Source organism: Leptonychotes weddellii, chromosome 2 (assembly GCF_054177405.1).
Source record: "Leptonychotes weddellii isolate Sample4059 chromosome 2, ASM5417740v2, whole genome shotgun sequence".
In the NCBI taxonomy this organism is placed as follows: domain Eukaryota; kingdom Metazoa; phylum Chordata; class Mammalia; order Carnivora; family Phocidae; genus Leptonychotes; species Leptonychotes weddellii.
The window spans coordinates 72,651,119-72,670,620 of record NC_138370.1 but is presented as its reverse complement, the minus strand read 5'-3'; the positions used below and the strand labels follow the sequence as shown (position 1 = coordinate 72,670,620).

General features: G+C 44.7%; 1 protein-coding gene across 1 annotated transcript in view; it reads right to left on the bottom strand.

Annotated features, from left to right (window-relative positions):
• Positions 1-19,502, bottom strand: part of RNF150 (ring finger protein 150) — a 236,200-nt gene that overhangs the window by 42,344 nt on the left and 174,354 nt on the right. Inside the window, exons 4-5 of the mRNA XM_081813116.1 lie at positions 15,846-15,992; positions 8,323-8,533 (exon numbers count right to left, since the gene is read on the bottom strand). Coding sequence (XP_081669242.1) covers positions 8,323-8,533; positions 15,846-15,992 — 358 coding nt within the window. The remainder of the gene's footprint in view (positions 1-8,322; positions 8,534-15,845; positions 15,993-19,502) is intronic.

Sequence of the window (19,502 nt, the reverse complement as noted above, 5' to 3'; positions counted from 1 at the left end):
ATCTTGATTGAGCCTTTTCCAGTGGGACTTGGAAGGGTGCCAGGAGGGAGTCTAACTTTAATCATAGAGTTATGGAACTGGAAATGATTTTAGAAATCATCTGCTAGGGGTGCCTGGGTGGCTTAGTCAGTTAAGCATTCCACTTTTGATTTGGCTCAGGTTGTGATCTCATGGGTCATAGGACGGAGCCCCATGTCCAGCTTCGGGGTGTCTGCTTGAGGATTCTGTCTGCCCCTCCCCCTACTCACACACACTCTCTCTCTTCAATAAATAAACCTTTTTTTAAAGATTTTATTTATTTATTTGACAGAGAGAGTGAGAGAGAGAGATCACGAGCAGGGGGAGTGGGAGAGGGAGAAGCAGGCTTCCCGCTGAGCAGGGAGCCCGATGCGGAGCTCGATCCCAGGACCCTGGGATCATGACCTGAGCCGAAGGCAGACACTTAACTGACTGAGCCACCCAGGCGCCCTAAAATAAATAAATCTTAAAAAAAAAAATCATCTGCTAGTACAAGTGCCTTCTTTGACAAGTGAGGAAATGAAAGTGCAAGGAAATGAAAAGGCAATGTGTAAAACTTGCCCAAGGTCACATAGCTAATTGGAGGCCATATCAAGACTAAGGCCCAAATTTCCTGGCTTAAGCTAGTGGTATTTCCCTTATATCATCTTACCTCAAGTAGCTCCAGTAATGTCCTGGTAGCTGCATATTTTTTTTTTCCTGTACCACTGAATTTCATTTCTGAAATATTTTGACTTTTAGTACCCTGAGACTGAATTTTCAGAGCTAATTCTTATGTCACTCAAAAGGCATTCAGCTGTTCCTGCTTTCTTAATCTTTGAATAATGGAATTTCCTCATGATACGCTTTAGAACTGAAATGCAAAGAGAAATGTTATCCTATTTGCCCTCCGTGCTACTCAAATATTGAAAAAGTGCTGACCTGTCAATTGTGTTTCCTGCCATCAGCTGCCTCCTCCCGCTGAGATCCATGTTCAGTGTGACAATGTCTGGCAAAGTGCAGGTCTGCTCAACAGCCCTTTCCCTAGCCCACTCTTGGAACAGCTGCTGAGCTGTGACACTTACCCAGAGCCAGACAGCCCTGGGAGAAATTCATCAAACTGGAGATGGTGCTCTCAACGAGTAACTTAGAGCATCTGAGACAATCTCCCAGAAATGGATGGATTTGCTCTGCTGGCTGAGTTACTTTGTTTCAGGAAGACAGGTTTCTCCCGTGTGGATGGTGTGTGTCATGCCCAGGCTGGGTGCTCCAAGGGGCAATATATCTGTGGCCTAAATTGATTAATTCTCTCACAGGCTGTTTGTAAATCTACAGGTCCTCGATACTTCCTGTCAGAGGCACCAGATGTACAGGACAGGAAAACCCTGGCAGCCTGGTTCCGAGTGGGCTTTCTTGGATTGGCAAACGTTTTTAATCATGGAGAAATTTTTTTTTAAACAATTTTTTAAAAGATTTTATTTATTTGAGAGAGAGGGAGTGAGAGAGAGAATGAGGAGGGGGAGCAGCAGAGGGAGAGGGAGAAGCAGGCCCCCACTGAGCAGGGAGCCCGATGTGGGACTCGATCCCAGGACGCTGGGATCATGACCTGAGTCGAAGGCAGACGCTCAACTGACTGAGCCACCCAGGCACCCCAAGGAGAAATGTTATCGTGGAAAATGTGGTTTGTGGACTGGACAGTTGTCATGTGGGTCACTTGATGATCAAGGCATGTGCTTATCACAAAGATCTTTCCTCTTCAGAATAACCGTCTCTCTGCCGAAGCTCTCACTGAGCTGGTGAGCTGGATGGCTCAGAATCAAGGGGGTGATGTTGCTCCAGGAGCCTGGCATGTGATGAGACATGGCGATGACTGTGGGGAGCAGTATCACAATCTGCAAATGCTTTATTCTGTACAGAAGTAGTCCACCTGGGGCTTAACTATTTCCTGATGGAGTGATGACAGTGGGGTCTAAACTCCTAAATGGTTGGCTGATTCTGCTGCCTGCCACAGTGGAATAGTCCCATAAATCAAAGCCATCATCTTTCCGGGGCTAATGGGAATCTTATGGGCACCAAGGGAGATCATTTTCATTGCTGGTTCCAGCCAGCATATTTACCCAGAGTCAAGGGTAGCTACTTTGCCGTTTCAGGCTTTGATGCAGGTCACAAAAGCAGACGTGGCTACTCACTCTTGTCGTCTCTCATAAACAATGGAATACTTCACTTAGATGTGTTTATTTCTGGACGCACCAGTATATTTTGTAGTCACATAAAACCTGGAAATTGCTGCTTTGCAAATATAGCAGAGCATAGTTGCACATTTGAAACAGAAATGTGATGCTCATGCCAACCCTCCCTTTTTTCTCTCAGTTGTCTCGACTCAGAGGTTCAAAACTGGGTTCCCTGGAAAATCCTCAATGTACAGTCTGTCTTGTTTTCACGCTTAGGCTGTGGTCAGAGCAAGGCTACGGGCATTTAAAACTTCTGAACATAGATGTCCTGAGTGCTTCACCAATTGCTCCTTAAATAGCAAACAAAGAACTTAAAAAAAAATGAGTGAATGTCACCTCTGGCCTAATTTTAAGAGAATCTGTCTTTAGGAATGAAGAATCCTCACAGAAGCTTATACTGAGTCCCTCAAATCAGAGAAAGCGAATCATGCCAGAGACTATACACGAGTCTCTGAATGAACTTTTTGGAAGTTTTTCCCATAATTAGGATGGAGAATGTGTCTCTGGAGAGCTCCTGGGGATTGCAGGGGGAGCTGTTGGTGGCTTTTTTTCTATAAATGGCGTTTTTTCCTGGGCTGCAGTTTCAGCTGTGTCTTAGCAATTATTTTTGTCTCATGAATGCATTTTGAAGAGTATGAGCATGTTTTTTGTTTTTTGTTTTTTTTCCAAAAAGGCTGACCTATCTCTAGGTTCTTTCCAAAGAGACCATAGTTTAGTTGCCCTCTGAGCTAAGAATATGGTCCCTCCAGTAAAGATCATCAGGATGTTCAGAAACTAATTCTTTTGGTCTCTCATGGGACCCTTCCTGACTGTTTCTGCTGAAGAGGTGTGGACAGCCTCTCCCACCTCTACCCAGCGCTCTGCTCCGCATCCCACTGCTGGATGTATAATGGACATGAAGGGAAACCTGTTCTATGATTCTTGACTGCGTCACCCATTTTGAGACAATAAAGAAGAGAGAGAAGGAGAGGAAGGTAGAGAAACTGGTAAAGAGATTGTCTGAGGAGAGACTACGGTGCTGCTAAATCTTACCCCTCTAGCAAAAGGGGTGGGGGGAGGACTACCTCCCACACCCAAGCCCAGTGAGGGGTTACTATCAGGGCACCCTGGAGGGGATTCTGAACTATGTTCTTGTAGGTGGGACTCAGAGAGAACTGACTTCAGCCTTTGAAAGGCTAGAGCAGACTGTGGATGCAGGTCTCTTTCCTGCCCGGAGGGTAGAGAGAGGAGGCAGATGGCCTCTGTGAGGTCAGAGGTCAGACACAGCTGCTGGTCGGTAGGGGAGTGTCAGGGCAGGTGATGTGTGGGGGTCCAGAGCTGGCCTGGGCTCAGCTTGAGCCCTATCCAAAAGGGCCTAGAGGGTAAGAGCACTTTAGCAGACAGCAGCTGGGAATGGACTGTGTGCATGCACTGGGGCGGCAGGGGGCCCTACAAGTAAGCGAGAGATCCACCTGTCTTGAGGCATGGGAATTACAAGGAAAAGGGCCCTGCAAAAAATCTGTGTTTGGGACCTGAAGGGACTTCCAGAACAGTCAGTTACCTAGGAGTGAGCAGAAAATTCCTAGGCCTGCTGGAATTTTCACCCAGGGGAGGAGAATATTATACCCACTCAGTACATTCAATGTGGCACTGAGGCAAAAATAAAGGTGCATTTTAAACACATCACACATCATATTTGCTGAATACACTGGATGCACTATGCTTCCCCCAAGGATGAAAGTTGATAGTTAGTGAAGGAAGTCTCCCAGAGGAATTCCATACCACATTTCATTTCAAATGGCCGAGTATATAATAATTCATGCGTACCGCTTAACTTCTGTGAAATCTGAAGACCAGGTCTCCCAGCCACACACATTCTGGCATGTGCTCAAGAAGGTACAGGGGCAGCTTGGAGGTGTCTTGATTTGACCCATTTCCATGTCTCTTTCTAGCTCCTGGCTCCCTCCACCCCTCCCACCCTCCGCTCTCCACCCCGTGGGCTGAATGCTGGCTTTTTCTAGTCGGAGGTAGAAGGAGTTGCAAGTGGGTATAACTGAGAGACAGTGCCAGAGAGCTGTGTAGTGCAGTGACTTCATAAAGTAAATGGGCAGCTTCCTCGAAAAACAAAGGGAAGGTTTCAGACCCTCCTGAGTGGATGTGGAGTGGCACTGAATGTTTCCGCAGAGGAGTAATAGAGTCTTCTCCTTTTGTGTCTTTTTCTAGCTCCTGTCTGGAGTCTGCCAACACACAGAACTGTTTGTTTAGCTGTGTTTTTCTTTGATCCTCCGGCACTTTTTTCCTGGATGAAGCAAATCCAAAAACTTGCAGCCTGGGCCTGGGGAGTCAGAAGGCAATGTCTGTTTGGGGTGCAATTAGGCATGGCCGCAGGCAAAGACTGGTGAGGGACGTCTGCGCGTTCAGGCACACGACCCCTTGCACCAAGGTGCAGGAGAAACAGTGTGTGATTTGGGACTGCCATGTGAGGTTGTCAAAGGCAGAATATCAGAAACAGTCAAGATAATGCATATGAGCACGTCTTCCTCCCAAATGTCAGACTTGCAACAAGTTTGGATTTCCTTTGCTGTATAAACGCTTTTCTTTTTTTCCCTTTCCCGAGAACTGGAGATGATCCTTTAATGCCAGATTTTTCCATCTTCACGCTAAAGGCAATCTGTTCTACACTCCCCCCTTGAGTGCTGAAATGACTTCTACATGCATCTGATCGACCACACACCAACAGCATTTGCCAGACAGGAGGAGCAGAGGTAGGGATGAGCATGCAAGGAGGGACGACACACATTTTTTATCTTTCTGAGATTTAGAAAAAATGGGGAAAAGGAATAAATAAATGAAAGAAGGGAGCAAGCTACTGTGTTTATTTTCTCCCCTTGTTCATCCTCGGAGCATAGCGTAGCTAAGCGTGGGGCTCTGAAGCTAGTTACTTTAATCTCTCTGTGTCTCCATTTCTGCATCAGTAAAATGACAATAAAAATATTTCCCTCATAGGGCTTAAAAAGGGGGCCGGTGCTCAAGTGGTGTGATGTATTTGATAGCTATGGTTATTTCCTCATTATCTAGTAATTCCCTGGGTCTCTAGAGATGTGAGGTGGGAAAGGATAACGAAGAAAAGTTAGGTCCAACCTCTACTGGGTTATATGTTTGTGATTCGCAGCAATATTGTATGCCAGCTACACTTAATTTTCCATCCACGTTATTTTTAGACAGCATTTGAGCTGGTTCTAACGGGATTGATGAGAATTTGAATCTTTTCACCCATTTATTCACACATCTGTGTTTGTTCATTTGTGGATTAGTTATTTGAGTTAGGGCACTAGGCAATTTACAAACCTGCATACAGCAAAGGATTTTCTCCTTAAGGAATCTATAGCCATTTGGTTAGGGATATAAACAATTAATACCTAATCAGAATGACTGGGTTTGGAATATTCTGTTAGATCCCAATAAATAAAACTAATCAGAAATAAATGGGCTAGGAACAACAGTTTAAGAATAAACTCAGTTTCTGTACTAAGAGACTGATCTCTCTAGCCATATTCCTGTATACCATCCCCATCTTCCGATTACAGAGGTGGCCTCAGACCTCTCTTATTTCCTCAAATTTCCCACTATCTTCCTCTATAATGACCTGGCATTTTTCCTTCTGTTGATCAGGAGCACCCTGCTTCAAGATTAGATTGGACACATCTACTGAATGCCTGCCATGGCCTAAATACCCTATTTTAGGCAAAAACAGTTTTGAGATTACGAAGTATATGGGTGCAGACCATGATCCCATATTTCATTTTTGGATGTATTTTAGCCCACAAGTGATGCCTTTCCATTTGGCATCTGGCCTTTATGGAGATGTGTGAAGTACGTATCCACTTTCAAGAATATGGACTCTCACAGGGGACATATTTTCTCTTGAAAATGAAATAATATTTTATGACAAGGAAAATGATCCATTTTTGACTGGGTTCTTCTTATGGGCTTGAGAAAAGCTATGCCTTCAGTGTTTTCGAACAGAAGTTTATCAGGCCTCCCAATATACTTCACTGAGACAATGAGCAGTGAAATGTCCGATGGGAAGCAAAGATGTCAATAAATGGAAAAATTACGGGACAGCCTTGGACTCTGAAAAGGGGACTTATCGTCTGATCTGCATCAGCCACTTTTCTGGGCCACGACTGTCTCATGCCAAAAATTAGAAGTTTATCAGGGTATAGATGAAATTACTTTTAAGGTTCTTCTATCCCCAAAATGACTAGGATTCTAGGTCTATGCTCTTTGGTATGGGGGCCACTAGCCACATGCAGCTCCTCAGCCCCTGCAGTGCGGCTAGTTCAAACTGACATGTGCTGTAAATGTAAAACACACACCAGATTTTGAGGCGTTAATACAAAAAATAATGCAAAATATTTTGAGTATATTGGGTTAAATAAAATCGATCATTAAAATGAACTTAACCTATGTTTTTTACTGTGACTACAGAAAATTTCAAATGACATATGTGACTTACAGTATATTAATACTGGACAGCACCACCCTAGGCCTTCAAAACAAAGGGATCAGAATTCATCTTTAAGGACTTGGAGTGTTTAAAGGTCACTGTTTCAATGTTGAGGTCATTAATGCCTCTAAAAGTCAAGTTTTCAAAGTCAAAATTCTTACCCACCCAAAACTAATAAACGGTGTGGGGGCAGATATTTGCCACCAAGTTCCTCTTGAAGTTACTTTTTTTTTTTTTAAAGATTTTATTTATTTGGCAGAGAGAGAGACACACACAGCGAGAGAGGGAACACAAGCAGGGGGAGTGGGAGAGGGAGAAGCAGGCTTCCTGCTGAGCAGGGAGCCCGATGCGGGGCTCGATCCCAGGACCCTGGGAACGTGACCTGAGCCGAAGGCAGACACTTAACGACTGAGCCACCCAGGTGCCCCTTGAAGTTACTTTCTGTTGAGGATCTATGGCAGTTCTACAGTTATAATATTCCACATTCAACGCCTATGATAATGTCTCAATTATCCCATAAGAGATTATCAGGAAATATACCAAAATGTTAAAAGTGATAATTTCCAGGTGGGGTACTGAGTGATTTTTGCATTCTTTTTTATTCTTCATGTTTCAATCTTTCAACAGTAAGGTCTATTAGTTTCTTCATCAGAAAAAAGCATATCTTTACATTTCAGCCTGAATAATTTTTATAAATTCTACAAATATCGCAAATATATAAAAAAGAGACCAATTTAAAAAGAAATAGCCCCAAAGGCTTTAATCTGCTTTTCTCCATTTCCAAATTTTCTGTGTGAATAGGTTACTTCTATCAAGAGAAATAATACACCTTATTTTAACATCTCAATATCCACCCACCCTTTAAACCTTAAACCAAAGTTCATTTGCATGCTGGTTTTCTTAGAACTCCCAAAGCTTTTCTCACTCCTGTATAAGACTAAAGAGCAAATGCTTTAGGTTTTAGCTTCAATCTTGAATGCTAACACAGCTATTTAATATTTTTATAACTACCATCAATTAGAGCTGGGGTTAGAGTATATGCAGAGGATGGGGAAGAAATCCAGAAGATAGTTTAATATGCCGCCGTTTACAGGGGTATACGTTGGACTGTGAAAACACCCACCTAAAGGAATACCATTTATATCTGAGGCCTGCAGCAACAGGAGAGAGCACCGTCCTGCACGCAGCCCAGGCCAGCTTGGACAGACATGGGCACGTTCTCTCTCAAACACACACACACACACACACACACACACTCACACAGAGTGAGCAGGGTTGTGCCCTAGCCCAGTCCTGCTAAGCATCCCCTGCAGTTGCTTTTCTCACTCGCTCTTCACCACACCAGAGCCAGCGCCCTACCCACTTCAGGTACCACGGGGTATGACATGCTGTCGTGTGTGGGCAGGCAAGATGCACAGCCAGGTCTGCTGTCTACCCTGCTGGCTTTGGAAAGCGCTGGGCTTCTAAAGGCCTTGCTGGGTACAACTGGCAATGTTATATACTCAATTCACTTGTTTTCTTCTTGAGGAAAAGTGTGTCTTTTTCTAATTCCTATGTGGCGACAATCCTGTGGACTATGGCGCTTCTAAGCAGAGCAGAACTTACTGTTAGTAGTAAAGATGACTTCTCCTTCCTGCGGGGTGGGGTCTGTATCCAGGACCACCTGCAAGGCTCCCACCGTCCGGACAGCAGGGTCCAGAGTGACTGAACTTTCATTTACAGTCGTGTCGCTCGCGCCTGTGATCTGGTTGGTGGGTGGGCCTCCCAGAGATCCCTCGAAGTCGGTGGGCAAGTCATCCATGCAGTCGGCGTTGGGCTGATATGAACAGAAAAGGATCTGCCCTTAGTGTCTGTCATCAAGTTAGAGATGAAATGTTTATAGCCTAAGTCTTTTGTCTCAATGGAAAACCAAGTTCTTTACTGTCTTCCTCCTGAATCGCTTAAAAAAATTTTCCATTATAGTTTCTGTAATTAACATGAAAACAGCTTCCAAAATTTCCTTTTCAAGGGTTCCATTCAGATCTAGATATAACATTTTAATTCCAGGAGAAGCAACATTCATATATTAATATAATACTTGGGGGGGGACATGGCATTTATTTATAATGATAGCCCTTCCTTATATATAGTGTTTACTCCTCATACAGGAAGTAGCTGACTGACAGCAGATAATTAGCCCCAAAGACCCATGCATTGTTTGCAAACGCACTGATGACATGAGAGTAGAGATGGGGCACAGAATCTGACTCATGGTGAACTGTTTAGTAGAGATACACACAAAAGCACAGGGTGAGGCTATTTTTGTTGTGGTGGTTAAACAGGAGCCAAAGCCAGCTGTAAAAAAATAACCTATTTACTTAACATGCAAATTGATCACGCGTTTGTCAAATCCTCTAAATGAAAATTTTAGAATCCTAAAACTAGATGGTGATGCCATCTAGTTTAACGATCCACTCATTGCAAGACTTCCCCTCCCTCCAGGCCCCTATCCTCAGATCTCTGGCAGCCTCACTTGAATAACATAAAAATGGGGAGCTCTCAGCTTGGCAAGGGAGCCTGTGTTGGCTACTTTGTTAGACTATTCTATCATTGGGCAAAATCTTGCCCTTGCCAGTTTTTCTCTTTGGTCTTAGTTCTGCCGTTCAAAATTATATTGAATGTGTTTATATGTCTTCCACAAACAGCTTTTAAAATGATTTTCAGTTGTTATGCCTCCAAAATTATTTTAAAAAGATGGTGTTGCAGAGATACGGTCTTGTGAAATCTTAAGAACGGCTATGAATTAAATTTTTTTTTTTGCTTGATCTAACCATCAACATTGCCTTGAATGATGGTAATTACGTGGTTTTGCACTCTCAAAGGGTGCAGATCAGGACAGGTAGGATTAGGTGAGGAAAATTCTGGATTGGCACTGATTGAATTAACATCACAATGACTACACTGTGCTCAAAGTTCACCCAAAGGGAAAATCTATAACTCATGGGCTCACTGGGAGCACAAAGCAAGAAACCCAAAGCAGGGGACTCTCGTCCTAACTTTCCACTCTTAAACCAGTCTCCCAAACTCCACACTTGTGTTTCCAATAGTCAGTTGGAAATTTCCATCAATCTAATAAAAACCCTCAAATTCAGCTCATTTCTTCTTTCTCTGTATTTTCTTTTTGTTTCACCTTCTTCATCTCTATTGGAAGTGTGCCAATTCACTGAAACTCAAGTTATCAAAAGTCAGTTCACTGAATGACCAACCCACCATATTTACTAAACTTAGAGATCATAACACTGGACATGAGCAGGTATGTTACGAATTTTCTCCCCCCATTACTAGCCTCCCTATTTCCTTACAGTTTCCTCCCTGGTATATTCCATTCTCTTACTTTCTCACCAGAGCACTCTTCAAAAAAAAAACAAAAAAAGTGGGGCCCTGAGTGGCTCAGTTTGTTAAGCCTCTGCCTTCGGCTCAGGTCATGATCCTGGAGTCCCGGGATGGAGGCCCAGGATCCAGTCCCGCGTTGGGCTCCCTGCTCAGCGGGGAGTCGGCTTCTCCCTCTGACCCTCTCCCCTATCGTGCTTTCTCTCTCTCACTCTCTCTCTCAAATAAATAAATAAAATGTTAAAAAACAAACAAACAAACAAAAGGTATGTTCTTCTTTTCTCTTAAAGAATGAATTATAAGTTCCTTAGTGGGGCAAAACAAGGTCTCTACACCCTCACCCCAGCCAGCTTTTCTGGCCTCACCTCAGCCTTTGGAAAACACAGACCCTATATTCACTATCTCAGTGCTTCAGCTTATGCTGTTCCTCTGCTCAGCCCCAATCACCCCCACCCCCTTTCTTATCCCCAGGTCTCCAACTAACTGTGGTGAACTCCTAACCATCCTTCAATTCCCAGGCCAAATGTCACCTTTTCTTTCTTTCTTTTTTTTTTTAATATTTTATTTATTTATTTGACAGAGAGAGAGAGAGAGCACACAAGCAGGGGGAGCAACAGAGGGAGAGGGAGAAGCAGGCTCCCCAAAGAGCAGGGGGAGCCCGACACGGGACTCGATCCCAGGACCCTGCGACCATGACCTGAGCCGAAGGCAGTCGCTCAACCAACTGAGCCACCCACGTGCCCCCCAAATGTCACCTTTTCTAAGTAGTGTTCCCTCCCAGGTAGCATCTTTGATACTGTGACACTGTGTAGGCATTTTTCTCCCTGTTACGGTTTATTTGTAATTATGCTTGTCTTTGTCTCACTCTACTAGTCCTCAAGCTTTCTTTCCCCCCAGTTTTATTCAGATATAATTGACATGTAACACTGTGGTAGTTTAGACAACAGGATGATTTGATACACACATATATACTGGAAAATGATTAACACATAAGTTTAGTCAATATCCATTAGCCCATATAGTTACAAGTTTGTTCCTGTGATGAGAAATTTTAAGATCTACTCTCTTAGCAAATTTCAAATATACAATACAGGATTGTTACCATGCTGTGCCTTACATCCCCAGGATTTATTTATCTTATAATTTGACCACCTTTACCCATTTCACCCCCACCACAACCCCCGGCCTCTGGCAACTACCAGTATGTTCTCTGTTTCTATGAGCTCAGTTTTTAGATTCCACATATAAATGAGACATGAGCTTTTAAAGTGAAGTCACTACATTATATTGATCTTAAATTCCAAACCCTCATACAGTGTCTGTCAATTATTAGGTGCTCAGTAAATACCAATTTGAATATATTTTTAAAAAATATTTTATTTATTTATTTGACAGAGAAAGACACAGCGAGAGAGGGAACACAAGCAGGGGGAGTGGGAGAGGAAGAAGCAGGCTTCCTGCTGAGCAGGGAGCCCGATGTGGGGCTCGATCCCAGGACCCTGGGATCATGACCTGAGCCCAAGGCAGACGCTTAACGACTGAGCCACCCAGGCGCCCCTCAGTTTGAATATTTTATCTGAGTTTCAGTTTATTACTATGAGAAGCTGGGAATGTTAGTATTTGCCCTAGATCAATGAAGGGAGGATTTGAGAAAACGTTTTTAAAAACTGTCAAGTTCTATGCGGAGGTAAGGTATGCTATTCAAGGGTAGCAGATTATGCCACCTCAAAGTGTGCTGCTGGCATAACGATTATTTTGAGTTAAACACAGTCGAGAAGAAGCAGATAAAGACATATTATCTGCCTTCCTCCCATCTGCCTAAAAGTAGGGCATAAATTTGTAAAGGTGGCCTCCCTCCTTGTACCAGGAAGAGAACATTCTTATAAACAGAGTCTGGGAGTTGATGCCAAAATGGATCTGTAATAACACACCTTACTACCATGCCCTTATTGGCCATTAGTTTCCCTCATATACGTACTTTCCCACAATTTGCTGCCCTAGAAACTCAAGGTCTTTTCCTTTGTCTTGTCGCTTCTCTAAAAATTTGTTCTTTCATGAAGATGCTCTATATGTCCAAGTTCTGACCACCCCTTTGAGTTACTCATCCCTACACACTCCCGTGTGCATGGGCAATGCACATGTGAATAAATGTCTGGTTGTTTTAGTAATCTTTTGCTAGTCTCATTTCCAGGACCCCAGTCAGAGAACCTAGGAGGGTAGAAGGGGAAAAACATGTTTTTTTCTTCCCCTACAGTACATAAAAACACTTAAAAGCAAAACCAATTTTGTGTGGGGTGTCAGGAAAGAAAAGATTTCATGATGAGAATACTGCGCTGGTTGGTCTTTCATCCATAAGCATCTGAATACAGTCACAGATGCGATAACAACGGACTTATTTTTCAAAATGTTGACTTCACTTGTTGATATCGTTCCTTTGTTTTACCTCTTTTCTTTTTTTTTTTAAAGTTATTAATTTCAATGCAGAGTATTCTCTTTTCCTTTGTGGACTAGTAGGAACAGTATTACATCTTTAACAGGAGGGAAAAACAGAAAGAGCTCATTAGCTCAATGAGACTGTTAATGGTGGCACACATGAATAATTTGGCTTAGGTGTAACATTTAATAGACCACAGCTTAGAGAAACTCACAGTTTATATCCACTCTAAGGGGTTCATCAAATAAAAGAATATTTTGGAAGAAACCCAATTTATAGACCTCTACGAGAAATTACAGTCATAATGTTTAGCAGAGATGTCAAATACCAGCTGCAAGTGAATACGGCGCAGGTATTCAAATTCAGGTGAGCACGGGGAAACTCCTCAAATAAACCAATCCCTAAACAGCCAGGAACTTGGGAATACCGCAGCTACGTAGGATTTCTGTTCAATAACTATCATGCTATTCGTATCAGGACAACAGTGATAGGAGAAGGTGTTTGCTTCAGCTTCCAGCTTTCAACTTAGATGGATTTGCCTTAGAGCACAGGGGCGCACAAGGATACTCAGTTAAAGACAACCAAACCCAAACCAAAACCAAGCCAAAAAAACCTTCCACCTGCATCTGGAGACAATTTAGTTGACCAAGATTACAACTGAGGCCTTGGTGAGCGGGCACTGTTCAAAGGAGGACCAGACTGAATTTCATAAATATGATGCTGTGACTGGCAGCCTTCAGACTCTGAAGTTCAACGATGCCACAGACATTTATTGAGAACTTGGCATATGAAAGGGAAACAGAGGTAAGCACCAACAGGCACTAATTTTTAGAGACTGACAAGCTCTTTTCAATTTTCCTTAAGAACGGAATACAAGGAATTTAGAAAAATTAGAAAACAATCTCTGTAAGCAGCATACAAAGGGTTTCAGTTAGCTATAGGAAGTATTTACTAATTGAGAAGGCTGTGAGCTTGTCCAGTGACATGGAAAGTTATACGAATGCCAAAAAAAATCATCTTTTTGGTATAGTTTAGGCATGGTGCTACCCAACGGTGAAGTATGGAGTGGAACAACATCCTAAATTCCTCCCAGATCCAGACTTCAGTATCATCCTCTAGAACAAAACCAGAAAAGCCTTGGGGAGGCAAGAGGGTAGCCAGTTGCCTTGGCACTTCCTGAGAAGTAGCACACATGCCTTCTTCTTCCTGGAGGATGTTCTGTTCTCTGGGTCGAGCTCAGATGCGTGTCCTGTTCCCGTTCAGCTGGCCTTTATGAATCCTTGGTCAAATCCCAAAGATGCTACCCATGTTTATTTTTCTGGAAGTCAAGTGTGCTAAGTAAAATGCTATCCTCCATACTTGGTGGGCATGGAACCATGAACAAAATGCCCAACTGCTAAAAGTGAAAATGCTATTAATTTTGGAAATAAGCACAAAGGCCACCCAATAATTCTGTTTTTTTTTTTTAAAGATTTATTTATTTATTTATTTGAGAGAGAGAGTGAGAGAGAGAAAGAGCACAAGAGGGGGGAGCAGGAGAGGGAGAAGCAGACTCCCCGCTGAGCAGGGAGCCCGATGCGGGACTCGATCCCAGGACTCCAGGATCATGACCTGAGCCGAAGGCAGTCGCTTAACCAACTGAGCCACCCAGGCGCCCCAATAATTCTGTTTTTTAAAACAGTATCTGTATTCTCAACTCATTCTCAATAGCTTCTGGAGAAGTCATACCTCCTCTGGAAAAGCCTGAAGTCAAATGCTATTTAGTACAAAATTTAACTACCAGGGGTGGTTTGATTTCATTGTCCTGACCAAGAAGCACTGGGATTGATAATCGGGAGCTTCGAGAATATCCTGCGGAATAGGAACTGGAACAAATAGCGTGACTGTCTACCTTTCATTGTAAGTATTCTAAAGATGTTGGAGACTAAAGACAACATACACATACGCAGGCACACACTACCTACATTTCCCCTCCTCCCCCGTATGAATCAGTTGCAGCCAGAAATATGAAGAGTGCACACCCTGACTTCAACTTTCTAAGCTCCCAATATCTGGTAGAGAGGTTGGGTTCTTACTGATATTTCATGTTCACTGTAATTGATTTTCACCTTGAATGCATTATGCATTTACAACTCTGGTCTGAAAATTTAATGCTTTGCCTTTATAAAATCTAGCTCAAAGCGACAGTCACATGAGCTGATCTGTGTTTGGTGTATCAACCATGAAAAACAGCATACAGCTGGTGTGGACGCAGCTGGTACGGGGTAGAAAATTCAGCCAATGCATGACCTCAGAATGCTTCAGATGTGCCCTCTCCAACAGAGCCACTCTGATAGTCCTAGGATAATTAGCCCTTTGGCATGAAAGGAAACCTTTGCTATCTGGTCCTTTCTTCTTCAGTGATATCTTGGGACCCTTAACATTCTCTTTATTCTCTGCCATTAGTAGGGAGAAGTGACAACAGAGAGGCTGCGGCAGAGTGGAGGGGACAGGGAGGAGGCTGGGCTCCGCATCCTGTTTGTCTAGCTGCTTTTAGACAGTGCCCGTGTTTTTCTCACTTCTCTGCGCAGCCCTCGGATTTGGTGGCCTGGCTTGCTTCCTGCCCTCCCTGCTGCAGCTGGTGTCTCACCAACCACCAGCTTGTGGGCTTCGCTCTAATACGGTCCTGGGAAAGTCCTTCCCTGGAGCAGCGAGCCAGCCAGCTGGTGGGGTTCACTCTGCACTGGGGGAGACACTAAATTTTATAAACACATAACCGAGGGCACCAGCGGGATGGCAGTGCTAGAATTAAGGGGCTCTGGCTCTGCTTTCCTGTTCACTCGAGGTCTCTGCGGAGACCTGAGTTGAGCAGAGGCTCTGGGCCAGATTCCCAGTGGCTGGCTTTGCCTCCCCTTGTTCAGAAGAGTTTCTTTCCCGGGAAAGCTAGGCGTAAGGCAGCCTCAGAAAGCGTGGTATGCAGATGTCCTTGCAGACAGCGCATGAGTAATGTACAGGAGGCGAGCAATGGGCAACTGGGCCATCTAGTCTCTGCTATGGCCTGCCTGCGCTCACAGCCTGGAACCCAGATGAGAAGCTTACGAGCTGCAGAAGCAGCATCTCGGGTCAGAGGCATGGATGCGGTGAGAGGGTTGTGATGTTCCCCGGCTGAGAGAAAGTGAGAGGAGAAATGTTCTCAGACATGGGCGTTTTCTCGGGGCCTCATCGGATGACACCCCTGCTGTGCAGGTGAAGGGTCAGAGAAAATCCACGTGTGCTGTTTTCTCCCTGCTTTGGGGGTAATGCAGAAAGACACACATTACGATGCTGTAGGCTGGGCTGTGCTTACCGGGATCCCTAGGGCTTTAAGAATGTTCATCTTGCACATGGGACAGGTGCGATGGTCTAGGAGCCAAGGGTCAACACAGGACTTGTGGAAAAGATGCCTGCAATGAGAACCATACATCTTAGAGTGGCGGTAACTGCAGAGAACGACCTAGTCCACCACAGCCCAGAGACTTGTCCAAGGTCACTCGACTGCTCAGAAACAGAGCCAAGACCCAAACCTCCGTCTCCTAGCTCCTGGGCCAGTGAGCTTCCTCTTATACCCTGTGCTGACGCAGTCAAATTTTGTCTGGATCCCAGGACTGTCCTCTGATTCATAACTGAGTCTTCCAAGTTTCAGAAAATGTAGAGAATGTAGACACAGAGAGATTATTCTCTTTCTCAATAGGAAGAACGCTTAGCGGGGAAGAATGTAAGTGGGGAGGCCTGCACAGACCTTTGAGGATATAACTCGAGAGAGGCTACTTGCAAATAAACCCAAAGTTTCTTTCCTCCAGTCAGAAGACAACTGCAAAATAAAGGCCTGTTTCCATTAATATTTGGGCGCTCACACAGAAGGGCGGAAGCGCTCCTGGAAGCATTTAACGACACAGATGCTGTTCTACGTTGTGATGGCCGCTGGCTGCTGAAGCAGAAGCCGGGGTGAACGGCCCTGTACCCTTTACTGTGTGAACAGCTGACGTGCTCAACGCCCCTGCCGCTCTCATGCACCGGGCCTGCGAGCCTTCCCTGCGTGCCAGCAGAGCTCAGGAGGGGCAGGAGGGGGGCCTCCTAACTGACCTTTCACTCAATGTGGCTCTCAGGGGCCCAAGAGATCATCAGGGGCTGCTGGAGTCAGAAGCTTTTCTTCTCACTCCCGACCACAGGCAGAAGCAGACAGAACTTCCTGCCTGGGGCAAGAAGAGAGGGAATGGTCGGCCTGAAGTATGAGGGCTTCGCAGGACATCCTGTCCACGCCTGACCTCGTCCTCGTGCGGCACTATTCCTGGAATACGTTTACTCTCTGTCTCTCACCTTTGCCTTCTTTTGTTCTAACAGTTCTAACTGTTTTCTTTGTGATAGGGGGCTTTCGGCTCAGATGCTTCAGAGGGACCCCTAAAGTAGGGAAGAGGGTGGGAAGGGCCAGCTTTTATTTTTTTTAATTTTTAAAAAATTTTTAAAGATTTTATTTATTTATTTGACAGAGAGAGACACAGCGAGAGAGGGAACACAAGCAGGGGGAGTGGGAGAGGGAGAAGCAGGCTTCCCGCCGAGCAGGGAGCCCGATGTTGGGGCTTGATCCCAGGACCCTGGGAACATGACCTGAGCCAAAGGCAGACGCTTAACGACTGAGCCACCCAGGTGCCCAAGGGCCAGCTTTTAAATGGAAATTGGGGAGAAACCCACGTGCTGAGGCTGGGGTTAGCTGTATGTATGCTGTATCGGATTAGACTGGCAATTGGAACAGGAGAGTAGCAACCTGCATGTGTCATCATGTTCCCAGATGATCGTCTGGAATGCCTGCAGATTTATTCCTTGGAAGCTACATATCACACTCACTCATTCCTCTCTCCATACATTCATCCAACAAGTAATCAACGCCAAGGATCGGGCTCAACACTGGGAATCAGCATGGTAGTGATTTGGCTCCTTCCCTTCGGGAGTGCAACAGGAGGAGCAGATGTTAATAAAATAACAGAAATAAACGACTTAATGACAACAGTGCTAAGTACCACATTAGAAGAACACGGAGTTTGGGGAGGCTTCTAACTGGAAGATTCATCATCTCGTTGCAGTACTCAGGGAAGATCTTTCTGATCAAGTGCCAAAGCGAACACTCGAGGGCCACATGGATGGACATTTGTTATCCGCATGAAGGGGAGGGGAGAAGAAGGAGGGTGTTCTGGGCAGAATGATCGACTGGCACCAGAGCCCTAAGCTGGGCACTGGCAGAAGTGAGGGAGGGACCAAAGTGGAATGAACCCCCTCCCCCAAAGCAGTATGGACCTCCCTACGTTCAGGCTCTGCATTCAGGGAGCAAGCTCTGAATCCGAACTTGCTCACCAAATGGCGTTCCTTCCGGGAAAAATGTTGAACATCACGATCCTTCTGACTGCTCTGGGGAGGCAGCCTCTGCTGGGTCTCCTGCACACGTGCTGGCGTCAGGGAGGGCCAGTCAGCAGCTGTCTGAGCTTCAGTAAGTCTCTTACTATCCCCAAGCTTCAGGTACCCCATTTGTAAGCTGGAGATACACCTACTCATGCAGAGAGGTCTCCTCAGAGTCTCCAAGCCACAAAAGCTGGTAATTGTTCTCGAACACCCCGGGTATTCCTCTCTATGCACTGGTCATTCTGACGTCTCTGTGATGGTAAATTTTGTGGGTCACCTTGGCTAGGCTATAGAGCCCAGGCATTCAATCAAACCCTAATCTAGGGGAATGTCATAGATCTGGTTAACATCTACAATCAGCTGACTTTAAACTTTAAATAAAGATTATTCTAAACAATCTAGGTGGGCCTTATCCAATCAGGTAAAGGCCATAAGAACAAAACTGAGGCAGAAATTCTGCCTCCAGTCGGCAGCATCAGATTCTGCTCGAGTTCCTAGCCTGTAGGCCTGCCCTACAGATTCCTGACTTGCCAGCCCTATAATCACGTAGCCAATTTCTTGAGAAATCAATGCCTTGAAAACTCTCTCATATATATATATTATATATATATATGGAATAAATCTGCAGGCATTCCAGACGATCATCTGGGAACATGATGACACATGCAGGTTGCTACTCTCCTGTTCCAATTGCCAGTCTAATCCGATACAGCATACATATGATATATAATATGGTGGGATACAGTGGGATTCTTTGGAGAACACTGACCAATATATCCTCCAATGAGAATATAAGGTCCATGAGAGCAAAATCCTCATTTGCCTAATCACTGTTGTATCCCCAGCCTCTAGAATAGTTCCTGGTACAAAGGCGATGCTCAAGAAATATTTGCTCTATGATTGGATACTTATCCAAAGACCTGGTACTCCTCACTGCCTATGCACGCTCATCAAGCCACGTGGCCTCCTCCAAGCTAAATCTCTTCCACATGCTCTGCTTCCCTTCCATTCTCAGTGCTTCTCCCTCACGCCTAATCTTGTTAATGGTCTTTATTATTAAAATAACATCTCAACTGCTCTCCATGCCACCAGCTTTTCCTGTTCTTTTCATCCCACTCATCCTTGCCAGATTTCTCTTCCTAAAATACAGTACTAGTTGCATCACCCCCTTGTTCCATTCTGTTCTGTGCTAGGAGTTGGGTACAAAGATGAATAAGACAAGATCCCTCGGGGCGCCTGGGTGGCTCAGTTGGTTAAGCGGCTGCCTTCGGCTCAGGTCATGATCCTGGAGTCCCTGGATCGAGTCCCGCATCGGGCTCCCTGCTCGGCAGGGAGTCTGCTTCTCCCTCTGACTCTCCCCCTCTCATGCTCTCTATCACTATCTTTCTCAATAAATAAATAAAAATCTTTAAAAAAAAAAAAAAAGACAAGGTCCCTCCACCAACATGCAGGAGCATAGTGCTTCAGTGGGTCCCTGTGAACTGCAAAAGAAAGGCCACTGAAGAGCCACACTCCTGGATCCACTGCTTTCTGGCTCTTTGGTCTTGGGCAAGTCTTAACATCTCCAAGACTC